At 36.2% G+C, this 20,237-nt stretch overlaps 1 protein-coding gene across 1 annotated transcript in view; it reads right to left on the bottom strand.

The window, feature by feature from the left end:
• The window catches only part of prkcea (protein kinase C, epsilon a), a 152,450-nt gene that overhangs the window by 62,406 nt on the left and 69,807 nt on the right, over window positions 1-20,237 (bottom strand). Inside the window, exons 3-10 of the mRNA XM_022670334.2 lie at window positions 18,272-18,437; window positions 16,043-16,077; window positions 14,620-14,708; window positions 14,298-14,427; window positions 12,487-12,629; window positions 10,058-10,157; window positions 9,237-9,442; window positions 8,944-9,117 (exon numbers count right to left, since the gene is read on the bottom strand). Coding sequence (XP_022526055.2) covers window positions 8,944-9,117; window positions 9,237-9,442; window positions 10,058-10,157; window positions 12,487-12,629; window positions 14,298-14,427; window positions 14,620-14,708; window positions 16,043-16,077; window positions 18,272-18,437 — 1,043 coding nt within the window. The remainder of the gene's footprint in view (window positions 1-8,943; window positions 9,118-9,236; window positions 9,443-10,057; window positions 10,158-12,486; window positions 12,630-14,297; window positions 14,428-14,619; window positions 14,709-16,042; window positions 16,078-18,271; window positions 18,438-20,237) is intronic.

The raw sequence follows: 20,237 nt of genomic DNA, 5'->3' as shown, positions 1-20,237 counted from the left end.
CACTCACACACATTCTTTTGTTCTTGGAGATTGTTTAAATTGTGGGTAAATTGGATGTGTATTTAAGCTAGCTTCCTGGACACACCTACTGTTCACTGGGTGCTACTGGTTCTCATATCTCTCTTTTACAAATATCCGACAAACATTTGCAGAACAATATTTTAATTTTAAAGAGATAAACTGTTTGGATCCTGATTATATGCAGTAGAAACTGCAGAATGCCACCCATCAATGTACTCTTTATACACAATGGTGCACACAATCAGTTTTAGCGTTTTAAGACTGGATTTAAACTTTTAGACACAACAGCATTTTAAATACAAATTTCCCACTGAAAGTAAAAAAAAAAAAAAAATATATATATATATATATATATATATATATATATATATATATATATATATATATATATATATATATTCCAGGACTAGGTTTTAATCCCAGTCCAAAAAATGGAACATAAATGTTCAAAAATGTGGATGGTGTGGTGCAGTGGATAACACCACTATCTGCCAGTGAGATACGACTACATTAGCACTTTTCCACCAAAAGAACTCTCTTGTTCTTGAACAAGTTCCATTCAGGATTATAAGAACTGTGGTGCTTTTCAGCCAACCAGCCCAAGTCTCCACCAATTTTAGTGGATCTGTCAGTCCTTTGTTTAAGGGACATTCCAGGATTTTGGTACATTTCAGGGGTGATCTTCTGATCTTCAATTTGATCATTTGTAGTCATATATTTGTTAAATACGGGTAATAGACTATCAAAAAGTTTGATTCGTCAAGCTCAGGTATCAAAGCAGTTTTTTTTAATTAGATTATGTAATATATTTGGTAACTTACAGTAACAGGGTTGCGAGTAACAGGGTTGCAAATCTAGGCTAAGGTGTGGTTTACCCCAGGAACAGATGCTAACTGTAAAATTTAGCTATGTATACAAGATCAAGGACAAACATGGTTATATAAGTATATAAAGTAAATTTTGACTCTACTCATTATTAGTCTTACAATATGAGTAACAGGGTTGCGTTCACTGAGTGACACACACAACTTGGACAAACATATTTGGAAAAAAAAAAACTTGAGAATTGTTAGAGCACTTACTCTTGGTCTTGCCATGTGGGCAGGAAATGTCCTTGTGATGTCACTTCCTTTGTGCCAGTAGACAAATATTTTTAACTCTTTCTCTGCCAGGTAAAATTCCTTATGGTAACAGGGTTGAGCGCATGTTGTGGGACACAACTTAATAGCATAAAAACTGTGACATGCAAAACAATGTAGACCAAAGAAGTTGTTTTCATAAGTAAAGGAGATGCATATCAACAATATACAAGAGGAAGTCATTTATTTAGAGCTTATTTTAATTGTTAAATTTGGCAAAGGAGTTGGTCACCCAATGAGTGGGACAAGAGAAAACGGCCATTTTTTGAGGTGGTCCAAAGGTATTCGGTCTTTTGAATAATATCTGAGGAGCTTATTATTATCATTTAGATATTTTGGATATGTACATTTGAAATTTAAGTGGTGGGACAGGAAATGTACCAAAATCCTGGAATGTCTCTTAAATCATTAGTGTTTGGTGAATGGTTCAAGTTCATGATTTGAAATGGGGCCAAGTCAAATTCCTGACCTAAATCTAATGGAAATGTTGAGGATTTTTGCCTGAGGCAAGTGAAACCTGGCATTTTGGTCGGCCGGCCACTACTGGGAAGGTTCACCACTGTTCCACATTTTCATTTTTTGTGGATAATAGCTCTCACTATGGTTTATAACCTTTTCCAGACTGATCGATCTCAATAACATTATTTCTCATTTATTCTGTGCTTCTTTAGATATTGGAATGTTGTCTAAATTATGAGTATATTTTGATCTACTTCTTTTTGTCAGGCAGGGCATATTTAAGTGATTTCTGATTGAGAACAGGTATGGCATTAATTGGGGCCATTTTCACACAGGGCCATGTAGGTTTGGCTTTTTTTCTCTCTCTCTTAATAATGAAAACCTTGCATTTTGTGTTTGCTTGTGTTGTCGTTGACCACACTGTAAAACTTGACAAGTTAAATAAACTCAAACGATTTGAGGAAACTGATTGCCTTAAAACATTTATGTTTAATACCTCAAACAATTTGAGCATAAATATATTTTTTTTAATGAGTGTGAATAATGCACATAATCATTGTTATATAGAATTGAGTAAAATAAGTGACCTGTACTAATACCTGTCCACAGTGTAACTGTTTATTTAAGTATTTTAGACTCTGTAAAATGCTCTGTAAAGTCTCCAGCAAATCAAGTTAACATAACTCATTTGTAACTATCAAAGTAAAATAAATAGGATGTGTCCGTCTGTGGTTCCAGCTTTCAGGAATCAGCCCTGTCCTTCTACTCATCAGAATTATTTCACAACCCTTCTAACTTCTGCTTTTTTTCTCTTCCTTTCCTTTCTGTTTTCTCTATCTATCTCTTTTACATGTATGGAGATGCCCTGTTCCTGTTGTTCCCAGCCTGGCTCTCCACTGCCCGCTGTGTTGTTCTCCGGCTCTGCAACCCTGCACTGATTACCATTAACACACTCAGTATCTGTTTCTGTATTAGCCATAGCTCTATAGTTTGTGCCCATCACATTCTTATATTCATAAATTAGTACCTGTTATATTAGCCATAGTTCACATTAATTCTCTGTACTGTTTTGTTCTGTTATTTGTTTGTTGTTTGTTATTTGATTGTACTGAGCGGGTCAACCCGAGTAGGATGGGTTGCTCGGACTGAGTCTTGGTTCCTTCCAAGGTTTCTTCCTCTTAAAGGGAGTTTTTCCTTGCCACTGTGTCACCATAAAATTGGTATCTCTGTGGTGCTGCTCATAAGAGGCGTGGACCTGTTTTTCCTGTAAAGCTGCTTTGTGACAACCTTTGTTGTAAAAAGCGCTATATAAATAAAATTGAATTGAATTGAATTGAATAGTTCTTTGATAGAACTTCCTATCAAACAGCATCACCTTGTTTTTATTTGAGGAAACCTATTTAAATTATTTATTTAAGTTACTCTAACTCAAATCAAACACTTAAAACAAACACTTTAATTTAAAGAGCAGCTATTAATGCAAGAAGACAACACATCATTTTTGAGTTAGTTTGACTTTATCAGCATAAGTGATGCCAAGTTTCTGTAATTTTTAAGTTATGTTAACTTAATTAGTTCAGTAAGAAATGCAGTTTTTGCAGGTTTTACAGTGTAATAATTGTGGTCCTCCAGAACCACTGAGCTGAGAGCTATAGAATACGAGAGGAAGTGTGTTATTTGTGATAACACACGACCTCGAGTGTTCTTTTTTTATAAAATGATTAAATAAAATAAATCAAAGAACTTTAAGAAATTAAGAATAATTATGGTTTAATATGGACTGTGCCTTCCGCCAAAAAGTAGTTCCACCACAACTGTAACAGAACTGAAACTTAACTACAAAACAGTGTATGGTTCATACAGACTAACACCACGAAAGTTAGCTTGAAAGAAAAATTGGGAATAAGTGAAGATGGTAACGTTAGGAGCGTGAAATAACGCTAATACTCTCCTCTCCTGCTCCGTGGAGTCGTCTTAAGGTGAACGCTGCACATTTTTTGAGCATTTCTGCTTGTTTTGCTGGGTGGTGTTGGTTTTAGCTAGCCGGCTGGACTGTGGTTAGGTTAGCGTTGCTTGCTTTACCTCAGCATTAACTTAGCTTAGCCTAGCCTGGCTGGTTAAGTCACCGTTCTGGCTGTCAGACAGCATTAGCCGAGCGATTTTCTTTCACTTTTTTCCACAAAAGACGAGCCAGCGCTGCAGGAGAGCGCGCCGTGGCTAAGCGCTAACCTGTGCTAAGCTAACGCTGCTGCTAGTGCCGGTGGAGGTGATGATTCAAAACTGTCCTGTGTGTATACGCCGTTGTTATCACAAATATTAGCACGGCTAGAACACTTCTCAACCAATCAGATTGTGAGGTTGGAACTACCTGTTGTATAATCCAGTACTTCTCCAGACTTTCAGAGATCTATCTAGTACCCTTGGGATGAGCTGGAATGATGTCTATGATCCAGAACTACAATGAAAATGGGTCATGCAAAAATGATTTCTCTTCAATTCATCTTAATTCAACTCAACTCAAATTAATCTATTTTCTATTCCCTCCCTCCTCCCTATTCCCCTCCTCCTCCTACAGGGTTCCTCTCTCTCTCTCTGTACAGGCATGTCCGCCGTGGTCCGGACAGGCCTCTCAGAACCCGTTGTGTAGCATTATTTACATTTCTTTGCTGTAATTACGGCTGATAAGCTCATGGCTGTGATCCCAGTGCTGATTAAGAACAGAGCCCGAGGTTCAGCTGGAGTGCATTACACCCCCCCGCCAAAAACATTACAAAAATCAATTCATCTCTGTATTGTTCCCTTTTTCCACCCTTTTCTCCTCTTCACTTCTCTCCGCAGACATGTCTTCCCTCCTCTCTCCTCCACTGTGTGTCTGTGTTCCTGCTCCAGCGCTTTGTTCCCCGACTCGCTCTCCAAAGTGTGTGAAACGCATCTAAAACCAGCGGCGCTTCAGAAGCTGTACGAAGGCTCGGAGACTGAGATGCGGAGATAGCGAATCAGGAAAACAGTCTGTGTGACTAACCCCACCCCCTCACTCAATGAGACAACAGGCAGTATTTTTATACATTATATAACTTCAATTCAATTCTTGTTTTTTTTTTTATCTTTTTTTTCCTTTTTTTTTTAAATCAGCCCACCAAAACTAAAGAGTCCAACAAAATGTGCGAGTACACGCCTATAGAAATATTCCGAGGACAGTAAACCTATACTACTGTACTTCTGTACAGCTTGCACAGAAGTACAGTAGCATAGGTTTACTGTCCTCGGAAAATAACTCAACACACAGCCATTAAGGGCATTTTCAAACCTGTAGTTTGTTTATCTGGTCAGAATCAGTTGATGAGTTTGTTTAATTGGAGAGTTTCTGCTTCTGTTTGGTTTGGTTTCACACAGGCATAAACCTAAACGCACCAAAATGCACACTATAAAACAAACCACGTGAGCACATTCTCTCCTCTGATTGGTCAGAGCTGTCTGGTGCGTAAGTAAATATAAATACACGGAAAAAAAAAAATACAGTGAGAAGTTTTTGTGTTCCAGCGTGTATATCTGTGCTTTAGCACTGAACGCTGAAATGCTATGCATTCAAACACAGTGTTTGGACACAGTGCAGCACAGATGTACGTTTATAGCGTTTGTTCATAGCTGTGGTAATTAGTGTTATCTGGCTAATATATCAGTTTAAACTGCACCTTATCAGCAGTTTAGCTCAAATAAATGGACTATATTTAATAGGTGAGTCAAATGCACCTCCCAGACAGCCAACATGTCCAACTTTTGCCCAATTGCGTCGTTGTCTCTCCCTGATGTCATGTGACTTATTAGAGTTGCAAGGTTCCACATGTGAGTGGAAAGCAGGGCTGTTAAATACTGGCCACTGGATATTTAATACGGCACCTCATGGCAAAGAACTCTCTGAGGATGTGAGAAATACTATAGATTTTCTGCTCTCCACAAAGATGGCCTATGCTACGAGAATGTGAGGTGTTGGATACAGTATATAAAATCATGCTAAATTGTACTGAAATTGTAGTATAGTAATACATCTATATAATAAATAAGTTTCACATTTTGAACTGAATTACTGAAATGGAGTAACTTCTCAATGATATTCAAATTTTTGGAGATGCACTACTATAGTATATTGTGTTTGTCCTGGGCCACGATTTTAAAAATCGTATTATTTTAAATTAAGTTTCACATTAAGCTTTTCATTTTTCGAGGGAACTCTTTCTCTTCTGGCAAAAAAGATCAAATCTCTACATCTGTACGTGAGCTCAAAAAAAAGTTCACAGCGTTTCGTGAAGAACCTGCTGCCCTCGTTTCCCAAAAACAACAACAACAACTGGACAAGCTTGTACTGGTAACACTGGGGGACACCTGCAGCCTTCAAGTGAGGTAAAAAAAAAAGCCATTAATAATAAATTACGACATACCCAGCTTATAATTTTTGGTTAAAAGAATGCTCTTTTTTTGAAAAAAAAAAAAAAACATTAACATTCTTAGACTGTTCAATCTGTAAAGTTTTCTGGATGTTCTTGAGATGTTTTTAAACTTTCTGGTAATGTTGCTTTGTATCAATGTTTTAATTTTTAGTTTTTGGATTTTTTTTTTTTAACGTTTCCATAATGTTAGTATTCGTTGAGCTGTGGATGTTATCTGAGAAAAGTTATTATAACCAATAATGTACATTTGTCACACTTTGAAATCGTTCCTGAAACATTATTTCTGTACTGTTACAGAAGTTAATGCTAACTTCGGTAACACTTCATATGAACCATGTGTTCATAATGCATTATAAATGCACTGATAATGCATTATATGACATGTATATTACCTTATAATTACTTTAATAAGCTTGTATAATTGCTCATCAGTACTTACAGCAATATTCATAACACATTATAAACTACAAGTATAAGGGTTTATAAAGAAAGGGCTTATAATGCTTATAATATCTGTTCGTAAGAACATTGTACAATGTAGTGTTGTAATGCACTATAACACAGCTTTCGTATATTTTGGTATGATGCATATATGCAGCTATGATTTTTTTCAAATTAGGCTTTATAAAAGTGTGTAACACATTATAAAGCCTTATATACAGTTATTATTGACTATGCATTAAGTGAAGTGTTTTAATATGCTTTTTTAACGTGAAGTAAATGTTATTATGCCTCACTGTAGGCACTTAAAAAGGCATTTGAAAACACACTTCACTTAAAGCCAGTATAGAGCACTCGTAATGCTCTATAAGACATTACAGTGAGGCATAATAAAATTTACTTCACATTTAAAAAGCATATGAAAACTCACTTCAGTTAAAGTCAGTAATAACTGTATATAATAAGGCTTTATAATGTGTTACACACTTATATAAAAGCTTAAATTGAGAAATCATAGCTGCATATTATAATGCATTACACCAAAATATACCAAATCTGTGTTGTAGTGCATTACAACACTACATTGTACAATGTTCTAATAAACAGGTATTATAAGGCATTATAAGCCCTGTCTTCATAAACCTTTATACTTGCAGTTTATAATGTGTAATGAATGTCGCTGTATGTACTCATGTTTTATTATACAGGCTTATTACAGTGATTATAAGGCATTACGCACGTCATATAATGCATTATAAATGCATTCATAAGGCATTATATAGGCAAAAGGCCAAATGTTGCTAAATGTTTGTAGAAGAGCTCAGTTGTAAAGATATACTTATTAAAAAAATAGCATTTTTAGTGTCAATCATTCACAATCATACACCATAATGTGTATGATCATAATGATTCTTTCTGAAATTAACAAATAATACAAAAAAACTTTCTTGCATTGAATTTTCTTCACTCTCACATATTAAAGCGAACTGACACCTCTTGTGCACAGACGGATGGAGTGTTGCTGACTGAAAGCATCACCCTAAACCACTTTCTGCAAACCCAGCTCACAGTCTAAGGCCAAGAACTGTCCTTCCTTTAGACAGAAATGTGTGTGTGTGTGTGTGTGTGTGTGTGTGTGTTGCCCTCTTCTGGACTGGCTTGGTCACTGTCACTGTCTTTTTGATGGTGTGCTGTGAGTTTATGCCACCTGCTGGACAAACATCGTCAAATACCTCAAATATGTTTTTTTCAGCTACAATAAAATCTTGTAATGTTATTTTATTCTATTTATTGCTTCTCATTGGAAGGTCGTGGATGACAGTAGTTTTTTTGTTTGTTTGTTTTGTAGGAGTTTGACTGGGCTTTGGTTGAGCTTTGGTTGTGACTTAGCTCCAGAATTTCCCCTCGGGATCAATAAAGTATCTATCTATTTAGCTATTTTTTGGTTGTAGTTTGGCTGTGGTTTTGTTGGAGTTTGACTGGGCTTTGATTGAGCTTTGGTTGTGGCTTAGCTATTTTTTGGTTGTATTTTGGTTGTAGTTTGGCTGTGGTTTGGTTAAAGTATGCTGTGGTTTTGTTGGAGTTTGACTGGGCTTGGTTGAGCTTTTTTTGTGGCTTAGCTATTTTTTGTTTTTATTTTGGTTGTAGTTTGTTGTGGTTGGTTATAGGTAAAAGTTGGTTTGGTTTTGCTGGAGTTTGACTGGGCTTTGGTTGAGCTTTGGTTGTGGTTTATTTAGAGATTGATTGGGGTTTATTGGGCTTTGGGTTGTGGCTTAGATATTTTTTGGTTGTTGTTTGGCTGTGGTTGGGTATAAGTTGGTTTGGTTTTGCTGGAGTTTGACTTTGATTGAGCTTTTGTTGTGGCTTAGCTATTTTTGGTTGTATTTTAGTTGTAGTTTGGCTTTGGTTTGATTACAGGCTATTTATTTAGAGATTGGTTGGGGTTGTTGAGCTTTGGTTGTGGCTTAGCTATTTTTGGTTGTATTTTAGTTGTAGTTTGGCTTTGGTTTGATTACAGGCTGTTTATTTAGAGATTGGTTGGGGTTTGTTGAGCTTTGGTTGTGGCTTGGATATTTTGGTTGTAGTTTGCTGTGGTTTGGTTATAGGCTGTTGAGTTTATGTAGAGATTAACTGGGGTTGGTTGAGCTTTGGCTGTGGTTTGGTAATAGTTGGTTGCAGTTTTTTTTTTCAGTTTGGCTGTGGTTTGGTTGAGTTTGGCTGTGGCACAGCATTTTGTAAGGAACCTGCTGGCCTGTGGCAGCTCTAGGTTGTAAAGTAGATTTGGTTGTGGATTTAGTGGAGTTTGACTGGACATGGTTGAGCTTGAGTTAAGCTTTGACTGTGGTTTGGTTGTGGTTTGGTTTAGGCTTATCTGCTTTTGGTCGCAGTTTGTCTGTGGTTTGGTTTTCTCTATTGTGATTTTGTTACTGGTAAAGTACCTTGGTCTGGAAGCAGCAGAAGAGCTGGGTCAGGTAGGGGTGTTTTCTGGCCAAAGCCAGGATGCGTTTCTCAGTCAGGGTGCAATCCACATCGTCGTCCTGCAGGATTACGTCTTTCTTCAGCACCTTTACAGCGTAAACCTCATCAGAGCCTTTCAGCTCCGCCAGCATCACCTGATGGAGGGAGGAAGAGATGGAGGAGCTCTTCAGTTTACAGTTTTACATATATCTATGTTTTTTTATGCAGGTAGTAAATGAAATAATGTTATTTTAGTACAATAAAGTGCTTTTACCTTTCCAAAGCTGCCCTTTCCCAGTACTTTGATGAAGGAGAAGTCAGTCAGGTTCATCCTCTTCGACTGGATGCTCTTCAAGTCTCCGTTCTCGCGGCCCTCGCTTCCTGTGCCCTGAAGCCCACCACTCATAGAGGAGGAGGAGGAAGACTTGTGCTCCTGGCCAAACGACAACGCTTTCCGTATGCTTTCCAGCTCTGATAGCTCTGAAACAAGCAAAGAGTTCAAGGTTAAGAAAGAGAAAGTGAGTACCTCAGACAGTACACAGCAGGATTATCTAGCAGACTTCTTCTGAGGGAGGGATCTGTACCTTCTGTCTGTGGCAGTGCTTTCAAATAAAGAGTTAATGAGCATGAACTAGCTTGTGCGTGTTATGCCATTTAGCACAAGCTAACACTAGTGTGTGGCAAACACTAAGTGTAAACACAGGGTGGCCAGCAACAGCTTATTTGCATAAAAGTGACAGAGCACTTAAACGGCAAACTGGCAAGAATAGAGCTGGTGAGGTCTCTTTATTTATTTATTAAGAACTTCATGAACATGTTTTGTTGTTTAGCCCATAGATCTACAGTATTGTAACTTGTGTAAAAAGAGGTATGATATGTTTCTTTTTAATTTTAGCAAAAACGATGGGGGTCATGAGAATTTACTGTATAAGTCGATTTATAAGTCGATAATGAAATTAGTGCAATAAGCCTCCATGATGGAGAGCAGAAACAGGTCAAAGGTTAATGAGAGGAGAGATAGTAAAGTGAGTGAAATAGTAAAAAAAGAGATAGAGAACAGGTTTGATTAAAAAGTTATAACAGGTTCTTGGTTACCCTGATCACATGGTGACGTCGGCGCTGATTTGCAGCGGTCGGAGTCGTCTGATGAGGCCGGTTCTGAGGCGGACGGCTGGGCTTCCTGACCTGGAGTCAGCTGCAGAAACGAGAGATTAAATAAATAAATAAATAAATAAATAAACATTAAAACATCATTTCCTCCACCTGCTCTAATCCCACTGCACTTTACTGTGATTACTGTGGGATGAGTATACAGTAGATTAGTGAATGACAGTACTCATCATCATCATCATCATCATCATTATTATCATCTTCATCATCTCCACCATTATCATCTCTAATAGTCGTTCACTTTGAAAATGAGAATAGTCTTTGTTAATATATATATATATATATATATATATATATATATATATATATACATATATATTTAATATACAAAATCTCCCCAAAGTGAGTACTAAGCATTATTATGCTGTAGTGCACTAAAGTGCTCTTGTAGCCACATTAATTATTAATCAGTATATTTAAAGAGTGATAAAATTAAACAACTTCTTTTGTACTTATTATACTTTAACTGTAAAAAAAAAATAGTACAAAAGTCTTACTTAAATTGTGCTAAGTGTACTTAACTGTACTAAAATGGAACTATTTTAAATATACTTAAGTAACATTTAAACATTTAACCCCTTAACGCCTGTTGTTGCAAATATGCGACTAACCGTTTGATTCAATCAACCTGCCAAGATAGCGCCTGCATTCCCCCAATGCCTGTTAGTGCATATTCGCCACGGACCTAGGAACCTTTGACAATTTACAATTCAAATGAATCTAGAATTCAAATTAATGAAATGTTTCCTGTAATATTTGTGTATATTGTGTTGGTGACAGTAATTGGTGTTATTTATTATTGAATGCCTGCTGTTGGGTGCATAAATAAAACATTGATTTTTCACTGTTATATTACTCTGTTATTGTTATCTTAGTATGGACCATTATGTCTGCTGTAGCAAATTTGCAACATACCAAAATTTCTATTTATTTTTGTGCAATACAAATTTAGAGGGGACCGTGCCTTCGCTGTAGTGGCACCTAGGTTATGGAATAGCTTGCCCCTGCACATTAGACAGGCCTCCACACTATCCAGTTTTAAATCGCTTCTTAAAACCTACCTCTTCTCCTTAGCCTTTGATACCTACAGTGTTTATTGTATTGATTGTTGAATGTACCTATTTCTATTCTGAATATTCTTTTATTTTTATGTACAGCACTTTGTCCTTTCTTCAAAAGTGTTAAAGTGCTATATAAATAAAGGTGGATTGGATTGGGATTGGATTAATAATGAGTATTACAACTGTATCACTTTTTATTATACACCAGGTATATTAGAGTGTATGTACTAAGAATTGATGTTAAATATATGTGATATATTCATATTAGAGTATAAATATGCTTCTTGTTCGTGTCTTTTGTAAGTAGCACACTTCTACTTTCTACTACTTCACTGGGTGTAAAAATATATATTTAATATACTGAACTACAATTTTAGCGTGTTACAAATTGACTTTAACATTTTTATTTGACATTCAAATGTGTTATTCAACATGGTATCCTATAAATTACTTATAATTATGTTTAACTAATTATAATTACCAAACATTGAAATACATTTTAACTGTTATATTAATGTAATACCTAAATATATATTAAAAACATTTTTTACCAATGTAGTGATTTAATTTACTTTGCCGAATGATACATTTAAGTGAACTACTGTAACAGTTGTTTTTTAACACACTTTGCTAAAAATGTAAAAAGAAAGTATTTTTTTGTATTTGTAAATAAGTATTGTACAAGTATACTGAATTACATTAAACTAAAAGCATACAGCATACTTAGACATTTCTCAATGTTTCAAGTACAATTATATATTCAAGTATATATGATTCAGTCTAAAATAGTTTCATCAATAGAGAAAGGGTCTTCACTGCCCCTATAAACAACCCAATTGCAAAAAAAAAAAAAAACATCCATCTTTTTCTGTGAAAAAAATAAGAAACCACTTAAAAATGATGGGTTTCTTTGATTTTGCCAAATTGAAAACCTCTGGAATATAATCAAGAGGAAGATGGATGATCACAAGCCATCAAACCACCAAACTGAACAGCTTGAATTTTTAAGAATTTTTTAACAGCTTGAACACCAGGAGTAAAGCAGCATAAAGTTATCCAAAAGCAGTGTGTAAGACTGGTGGAGGAGAACACGATGCCAAGATGCATGATGAAAACTTTGATTAAAACCCAGGGTTATTCCACCAAATATTGATTTCCGAAATATAAGGAGTGTATTCACTTTTGGGACATTCTAAGACTGGAAAACCCACAAGTCTATTCATTCCAATTCTATTAATTTTACACAGATGGTTTGGCAGCTCGACCCACCCCAGAACTGAGAGATATATTTGCCTTTTTCCTGCGCTGGGTACTGTTGGAGATTTTGTCTGGCGTCACTCCGAGATCCGACAGGACTTTAGCGATTCCTCTAGCGTCTACTCCGCAGTTAGGAGCTACGTTAGTCTCACAGCGCCGATGAACATTCATCTTACAGACTGAAACACAAGCAGAGACACGTGAAGGACAATCACTATAGACAATCTATCGTCGCTGTCCAATGAAAAACACTAATTTCTTTCTCTATTTTTGTCGATTTTCAGTTTGGTCCATAATTTGAACAGACAGACTGTCCCGTACACTGTGCCAAAGTTTCTTGATGAACGGACCAATAGAAACTCTTCAAAATGACCTGAAATAAACTCTTTTTACATTACACTACATTAGACTTCCATTAGACTTTTCTCTCTCCTGTAAAGTTGCTGTTTTGGAGATAAGTGTTTTTTTATTGCACAGCGACGATATACATCATGTACATGTCTAAAACATGCATAATAAATATAAATAAAAATGTTGAAACAGTTTTTTTAAAGATGCAAATAAGACATTCCAGTTTTGCTTCCATGTAGTTTACATTTTATTCGATTGCAGGAAGTATGAACCCAAGATATTTTGTGTATTATTTGGTCAACTTCTTTTAATTGTTAATATACATCTATTTCTAGATTTTAAGAAAACCCATCTTAAAGAGTGTAAGGGCCCTATTCGGTCAATTCTGGATCGTGCAGATGGATTTCCAGCTTATCTGTGTGTCTTTGGTATCGTGAAGGTGCAAAAAATACGCCTTAGACGGCTCCAAACGTAACGGGTGTAATGTGAAATAAACCAATCAGTGTGGCAGTTTTCATTCCCTTTAAGAACCAGATGAGCTCTGACTTTGGCGTGTACGTATCTTAACAGCACAGCGCTTTAGTGAGTCTCAGAGACAGATACTGATCTGCTCGTTCACACTGTGAAGATACACCAGCAGCTCATTTAAGGGAACAGTAATGTTATTTTATTCTTTATTCTGTTTATTGTCGAGTTATGATGGTGAGCTTTTGTTTACATTCCTCCCCTGTCTTTCTCTCTGTGTTGCGCTCGGCATGACTTTAATTTCCGCCCGTTCTCGTTATTCCGCCCGTTCTTGGGCTCTCTATCTCCTTATAAGGGCGTTTTTTTCCCGGTCGTGTCCCAATTCACTAGCTGGGGCAGCGATAGTGTATTGGACCACGACCCTGACGACATGGGTTGGATCCTGCGTGAGGAGTGGTGTGTTTATTTATTTATTTATTCCTTTCTTCATGGGTTTACCTGCTTTGAGATCAACTGTTCTGCAATTGGGTTCAACAACCCTCTGGGCTGGAGAGCTATTAGTCTGTAGCAGCACTCCATCCCATTACACTTCATTTTACAAAACACATTTTTTTTTGTGTCCCGCCACAAAACGGCTTTGAAAATATCTGGCCCACAGCCAAATTTAATTGCCGACTCCTGACTGATTGACTGTTGTCTAGGTTCATTTCAGTGAGTGGAGCTCCTGTGCTTTCTGCCGCAAAATACTGTAGCAACACGCCAGAAATTTATCTGAACACACCTCACTTCCAGACCAACACGCCCATCAGTGTAGATATATTCCTAAACTTATTCTTAGACGCTATTTTAACAGTGTAGGGACAAGGCGTGAAAATAGACTGTTGACAGGGTGTAAGATAGCAATGAGCATCACGACGTGCCTTGCATAGAGTGTAAGATACAGCCCATTGGGTTCATACTGTCTGCAATGAATGACAATCCATGTTTTATGAATTTATATGTATAAAACTACATTTCCCAGAGTTCCTCACCTTTGCACTGCAGCCCCTGTCTCAGCAGCCCCCACAGTAACGAGCCGCAGTGGTCGCAGAAGGTAGGTACTTTGTAGTTGTGAATACTGAACTTGTGAGGCATGTTCACACTGAAGCGTTGTGAACCGACCTAGACAAAAAAAAAATAAAAAATTACCCATGATGCTTACTTTCCATTTCAACTGGACACATTCTTAATTAGGCTGCATTCAAGCCCACCACAAAAAATAAGTAAGTAAGTAAATAAGTAAGTAAGTAAGTAAGTAAATAAATAAATTAATAAATATATTAGATATATCCATTAGACAGATTGATAGCTGACCTCCTCTGGAGTGTCGTCCTGCTTCTTCAGGCCGGGACACTTTGTGATGATGAGCTCGTGACATCGTTTATGGACCACACAGGTACACACTGCCGGACAAAGCACAAATCAACACACAGTAAAAAGCAGCAGAAATAAAATGCAGTAAAACTCTGATCTCTACTACTAATAGTGCAAAATTAAACACATTCCGTTAATTTGGTTAATTAAAATGACTGTTTTAAAGAGATTTTACAAAATAAAAGTAGTCAAGATTGTGTTACTAAGCCTGTAAATAACTCTTTTTAGTATCACTTTAAAATACATGTCTGTAATAACTGTGTAGTTACACATTAACAATCATGTAATAACTGTGTAACAGTGTAACTACTGGTGGAATAAGCACTGTTAAAGATTATAGATTACAACTGTACAGGTTATGTAATTGCAATTGTGTCTAAAGATCAGCTAGACATAGAAGAATATGGAGATTTCATTAAGAAGACATAATGAAATCTGAATTATGATTTTCAGTATTTAAAAGTATTAAAAACTGTCTCTCTCTCTCTTTCTGTCTCTCTCTCACACACACACATACAAAGCTGATGGCCCATTTTGTCTTTTTAAGCTGTGTCAATGTGTGGAATATGGAGCTACATGCAATTATTTTCTTCATTAAAACTCTAAGTTAAACTTAGTAACTCTGAGCACATTACAATATTCTAGTTTAAAAAGCATTAAAACTATCCTGAGATAATATAAAACAATAAAACTACCCTGACATATTATAATATGGTAAAAAAAAGATCTAGTCTGCCAGGAAAATAGCAAATTCTACACCATTACTACTGTCCACTTCTCAAAAATACCAAAAAAGACCAAAAAAAGGTTCCAAAGCACTGATTTTTTATTCACATTTAAATACCCATTATCAAAAGCTTAGTCTTAAGAAAGAAAAAGTGTGATTAATTACGATTAATCACATCATTCTATTGTGATTAATTTGATAAATGATTTAATCGATTAATTTCCACCACTAATTTCTACACTTATTACACACTTATTACATATAACACACACTATGCCTTATAAAATAAAAGTCAAAATTGATGCTGACATCATTTAAGTGGTTAAAATCAAATTCAATTATTCAGATTTCAAGATGCGAAAGTGGCATTGTTAAGATCTTTAGGACATTTATTTTTTTATTAGACAATTTAATACAAATTAATAAAAAAATATTTTGGCACATTTGGCACTATTTTTTTTTTCAGTTGTTATGTAAGTAAATGTGAATTTCTCACAAATTAGAAGAAAGAAGAAAAATATAGATTTTATTTTCCTTACAATATATATATATATATAAAGACAATCGCCCATCACTATCTCTCCTGTATTAAACGGCACAAAACATTTATAAAAATAGAAATTAAACACTGCCAACCTTGACACTGGTAGCCCTGCTTTCCTAACACTCCCCTGTAAAAAGATGACACAGAAAACATGTGTTAGACAAATGAGATGTCACGCTCTGTCAGCCGGCGTACACGTCTGGATTCTCCACGGCCTGAGAGCTCAGCCAGCATCCCGCATCCCGCAGTTCAGCTCCCGACCAGAAGAGGGGGCCTTCAGCTCAGAAGATACAAAAAATATAAAAATAAAAAATGTCCCCCATGTGCTCTCCATGCTTACTGGGAGGGAAAAAGACAACATTGTCTGCCGTCACACAGAAGCACTGTTTACCAGTTATGCAAATCCACAAACTGTACTCAACAGCCTTGAGACTAAAAAAAGCAGCAAACTCTGGACTGTCAGAGAAACAGATATATCCATAGCTGTCTGTCTGTCCATCTGTCTGTCTGTCTGTCTGAGATATTAATGTCTCACTGTGCCTGAATAGGGATCGGTATAAATGCTCATTGAGTATATCAAACCATGGACATGCTAAAATGATGTTCAATGATGTGTCTTGTCATATTTATGAGACTTCAGAATACACAGAAATTATATTTTCCCAGTTTAATTATATAAAATGTTTACTTGCATTCATTTGTCCACCCTGTCACAACAAGCTGCACGACAGGGTGGACGAAATAAGCAAAAATTGGCATTTGATGAAAACGTGGTTCTAGATCTAGATCTAGAATGGCAAACATCTTGAATTCTTAACCCTTTCAGATCTGAATTATCTCAAGTGATGGAAAAAAATTTAAGATTGTACTCTAATATTCTACTATAAAATCTATACAGATACTAATAAATCTAATTAACTAAAATATATATATATATTTTTTTTATTTACATTGAACTGGAAGCCTGTGTGAAATTATATTGACCTTTTTATTTCATAAACCTTCCCTAAACATTGAAAAATATTCAAAAGATAGGTATCAAATATACTTTAGTGCAGTTTAATCTGATAAATTAGCCATATAGCGCTAATTACCACTGCTATGAACAAAAGCTGTCTCTGCTCCATGCTGTTTACACGCACAGCCCGTGCTGCATTCACTGCTCACAGCGACGCAACTCCGGTTACTACTTGTACATCCAATTAAAAACATTGCGCTTAAAAACACAGCGACAGATTTTCAGCGTTCTGTGTTACAGCAGCTTCACACTGCACAGATATTCATGCTAAAACACATAATCTTCTCACTATGTTTACTTTTCTTGCTCCTGCGCCAGACAGTGCTGACCAATCAGAAGAGACGAAGTGCTCGCGTGGTTTATTGGTATTGGTGCACGTTTTGGTGCCTTTAGGTTTTTTATGCCTGTGTGAAACCAAACCAAACAGAGGGAGAAACTCTCCAAATAAATATATTTATCAACTGATCCGGATCAAAGAAACTGTAGAACAACTACAGGTGTGAAAACGACCTTATATATATATATATATAAACAGTTAAGCACATCAAAGAAAAATGTAGACAATTTTATGGTTAACATCCATCTATATGTTTTAAGTCAGAGTAAATACTGACTAAAACATATTGTTACACAGTGTTTGTATTAAATTTAAACTTTAAACTATGCTGCAGATTTAAAAAAAAAAAGCCATGCTATTTTAATATTGACCTTATTGTTCACTCACATGCAAAAATCTTTTCCATTTTACATGATTTTCAATTTTGATTTAATTTGAATCTGATGAATGAACCAATATAAATCTAATCTTCAAAAGTAATGTGATAGCATTGGATAAATTGGTGATGAAAGTGTTATCTCAGGGGACTGGTTGGAAATGCCCACATTCCCACCTGTATGAGTTGTGAGCTGTTATCTTGTGAGTGAGACACTTTTTTGGCCAGTTATTGGGACAAATATACTGTATTTTTTGCACTATTAGGTGCAATTAAAATCAGGTATTAAGGAGCAGTAAAGGTTTGCTGCTGAAGTTCAGCGTTATACAGGAGTTTCAGTGAAGTTTTTCCACTTAAAAGAAAATATATTTTTTAAGATATTACAGTTTAGTTTACCCCGCAGCAGCAAGACCTGCTGAATTAGAAGGAAAACATGGGGACACCCCTGTTCCTTACTAGTGTCACATAATGTGCCTTATAATCGAGTGTGCCTTATAGCGCGAAAAATACAGTAGATTAAGCGATAGAGATAAACAAAGAGAGAGAAACAGAAAGTAATAAAAAGAGAGAAAGAGAGAGAGGAGGCTTACCAGATGAAGTCTCTACAGTGAGAACAGTAAGTGGGTTGTCTCAGGTAGGTGGCCATAAACTTGTGTCCGTTAACCTGATGGACACGCCTCCGTACCGCCCCCTGCCGCTTCCGGGGCCGCATGCGTTCACGGAAAACTCGCTCCTCATTTTCACTGGATGCAGCAGCTGCCAAACACAGACAAACAGAGAAGAATTAGTATTTTTAACATTTAGAACGTTCACAAAACTTCATATTAAACTTTCCACACAGTCTAAATGATTCATTTCACATTATCCTCCATGAAAAGTGATTACTTCTGTCTTGAAAATGTCACCATGCATTAGCATGGGCAGGAAAAAAATAGACTATGTTATCAGAGGTGTCAATAACAAAGTAGAAATGTTGGTTATCTGTTCTTTACTGGAGTAGTTATTATTTTTCAGATGATTTTTTACTTCTACTTCTTACATTTTCACACAGTTATCTAAACTTTCTACTCCTTACATTTAAAAAAAAAAAAAAGAAGCTCATTTTCATTCCGGCTTCTTATCGTTTAATAATAAAACCCCTATCCAGATAGATCTCTCCTCCATCCAGATAGAGTGAATCTGATTCTGATTGGGTGTAGAGAAGGATAAACATATACCATTCCCACTCCCTATTGTTTTATACTGTGATCCATCACACCTGCACCCCCCCCCCCACACACACACACACACACTCCAGCAAGAACATAGCAGACGTATGTAGCCTAGTATGAAGATGATCCGTGCAGAGACTCAAGAGGACTCCGAGGCAAAGCAAGGCAAATTTATTTATATAGCACCTTTCATACACAATGGTTGTTCAAAGTGCTTTACAAATGAGAAATTACACAGAGAAGTCAAATAAAAAAAAAAACACATGTAAAAGAATAACAGTAAAAATGGAAATATAAACTAAAATAAGAATCATGATTAAAACAAAGAGAAGTAAAATTAAAAACATGTAAAAGAACAACAATGAATTGGAAATAAAAATAAAATAAGAATAAAGCATGAATAAAACATGATATAAAAGTGCCGTTACAGAATAAAAGTGGGCGGAGCTGCAGTGTTTTAAACTGAGCTGAAAGCCTGATCAAACATGTAGGTTTTCAGTCTGGATTTAAACATGTTTAGTGTTGGTGCTCTTCTAATGCTCTCTGTTAACTGGGTCCATTTGAGAGCAGCGTGGTAGCTAAACGCTGCCTCTCCGTGTTTAGACAAATGTCCAACTAAGCTTTATTAGTTTTAATATATTTACATTCTACTAAAATACATTCATTTACAATGAGCAAGCATATAAGCAGCTGAAACAGTAGAGAGCCTAGTGCATCACAAATTTATCAACATTAACATTTCAATATTTTAACATTATAGTCAATATGGGTTTAAGAAAAATGTGTTTTGGGGAGGAGGGGTAGTAGTGCACTATATGACTCCTATAGTTTTTATTTATTTATTTTTTTATTTAGCTTTTAGCAGCCTAAGCTTTTATTCTTAAAGATCTCCTTCCATTAAAATGCATTTCTTATTGTTCTTTGTATAATACTATAGGTCTCTCTGATTATATATGATGGTGCACATGAAACACAATGTTTCTCAACCTCCCTTGTCTGTAGTATATAGTAAAAGAAAATCCTCAGAAATACGAGTTGACTAGAGTGAGGTTAGGGTGTCGACGTCAACCAGTGACTTCATGGCCTCGCCCACCTCGGCTCAGGACCGCCCACGGGCGGAGCTTACAGCTTCTGTTTACAGAGCTAGTTAGGGTTAGCTGTCTTCTGTAACTATAGGTTTAAATTGGATCTCCGGTTGATTCCATGTTTTACCAAGACCTTAAATAAACACTAGGGAAGCACGAATTGACAAGACAGCTCAATTCAACAGAACACCGGTCAAAGCGGCACCGTTCACATCGGATTTTATGATATAGAGCGACTCTAGAGGGCTTCGACATGGTAA

This window comes from Astyanax mexicanus, chromosome 15 (assembly GCF_023375975.1).
Source record: "Astyanax mexicanus isolate ESR-SI-001 chromosome 15, AstMex3_surface, whole genome shotgun sequence".
Taxonomy (NCBI): domain Eukaryota; kingdom Metazoa; phylum Chordata; class Actinopteri; order Characiformes; family Acestrorhamphidae; genus Astyanax; species Astyanax mexicanus.
The sequence above is the reverse complement of the archived record's forward strand: the minus strand, read 5'-3'. Positions and strand labels throughout refer to the sequence as shown.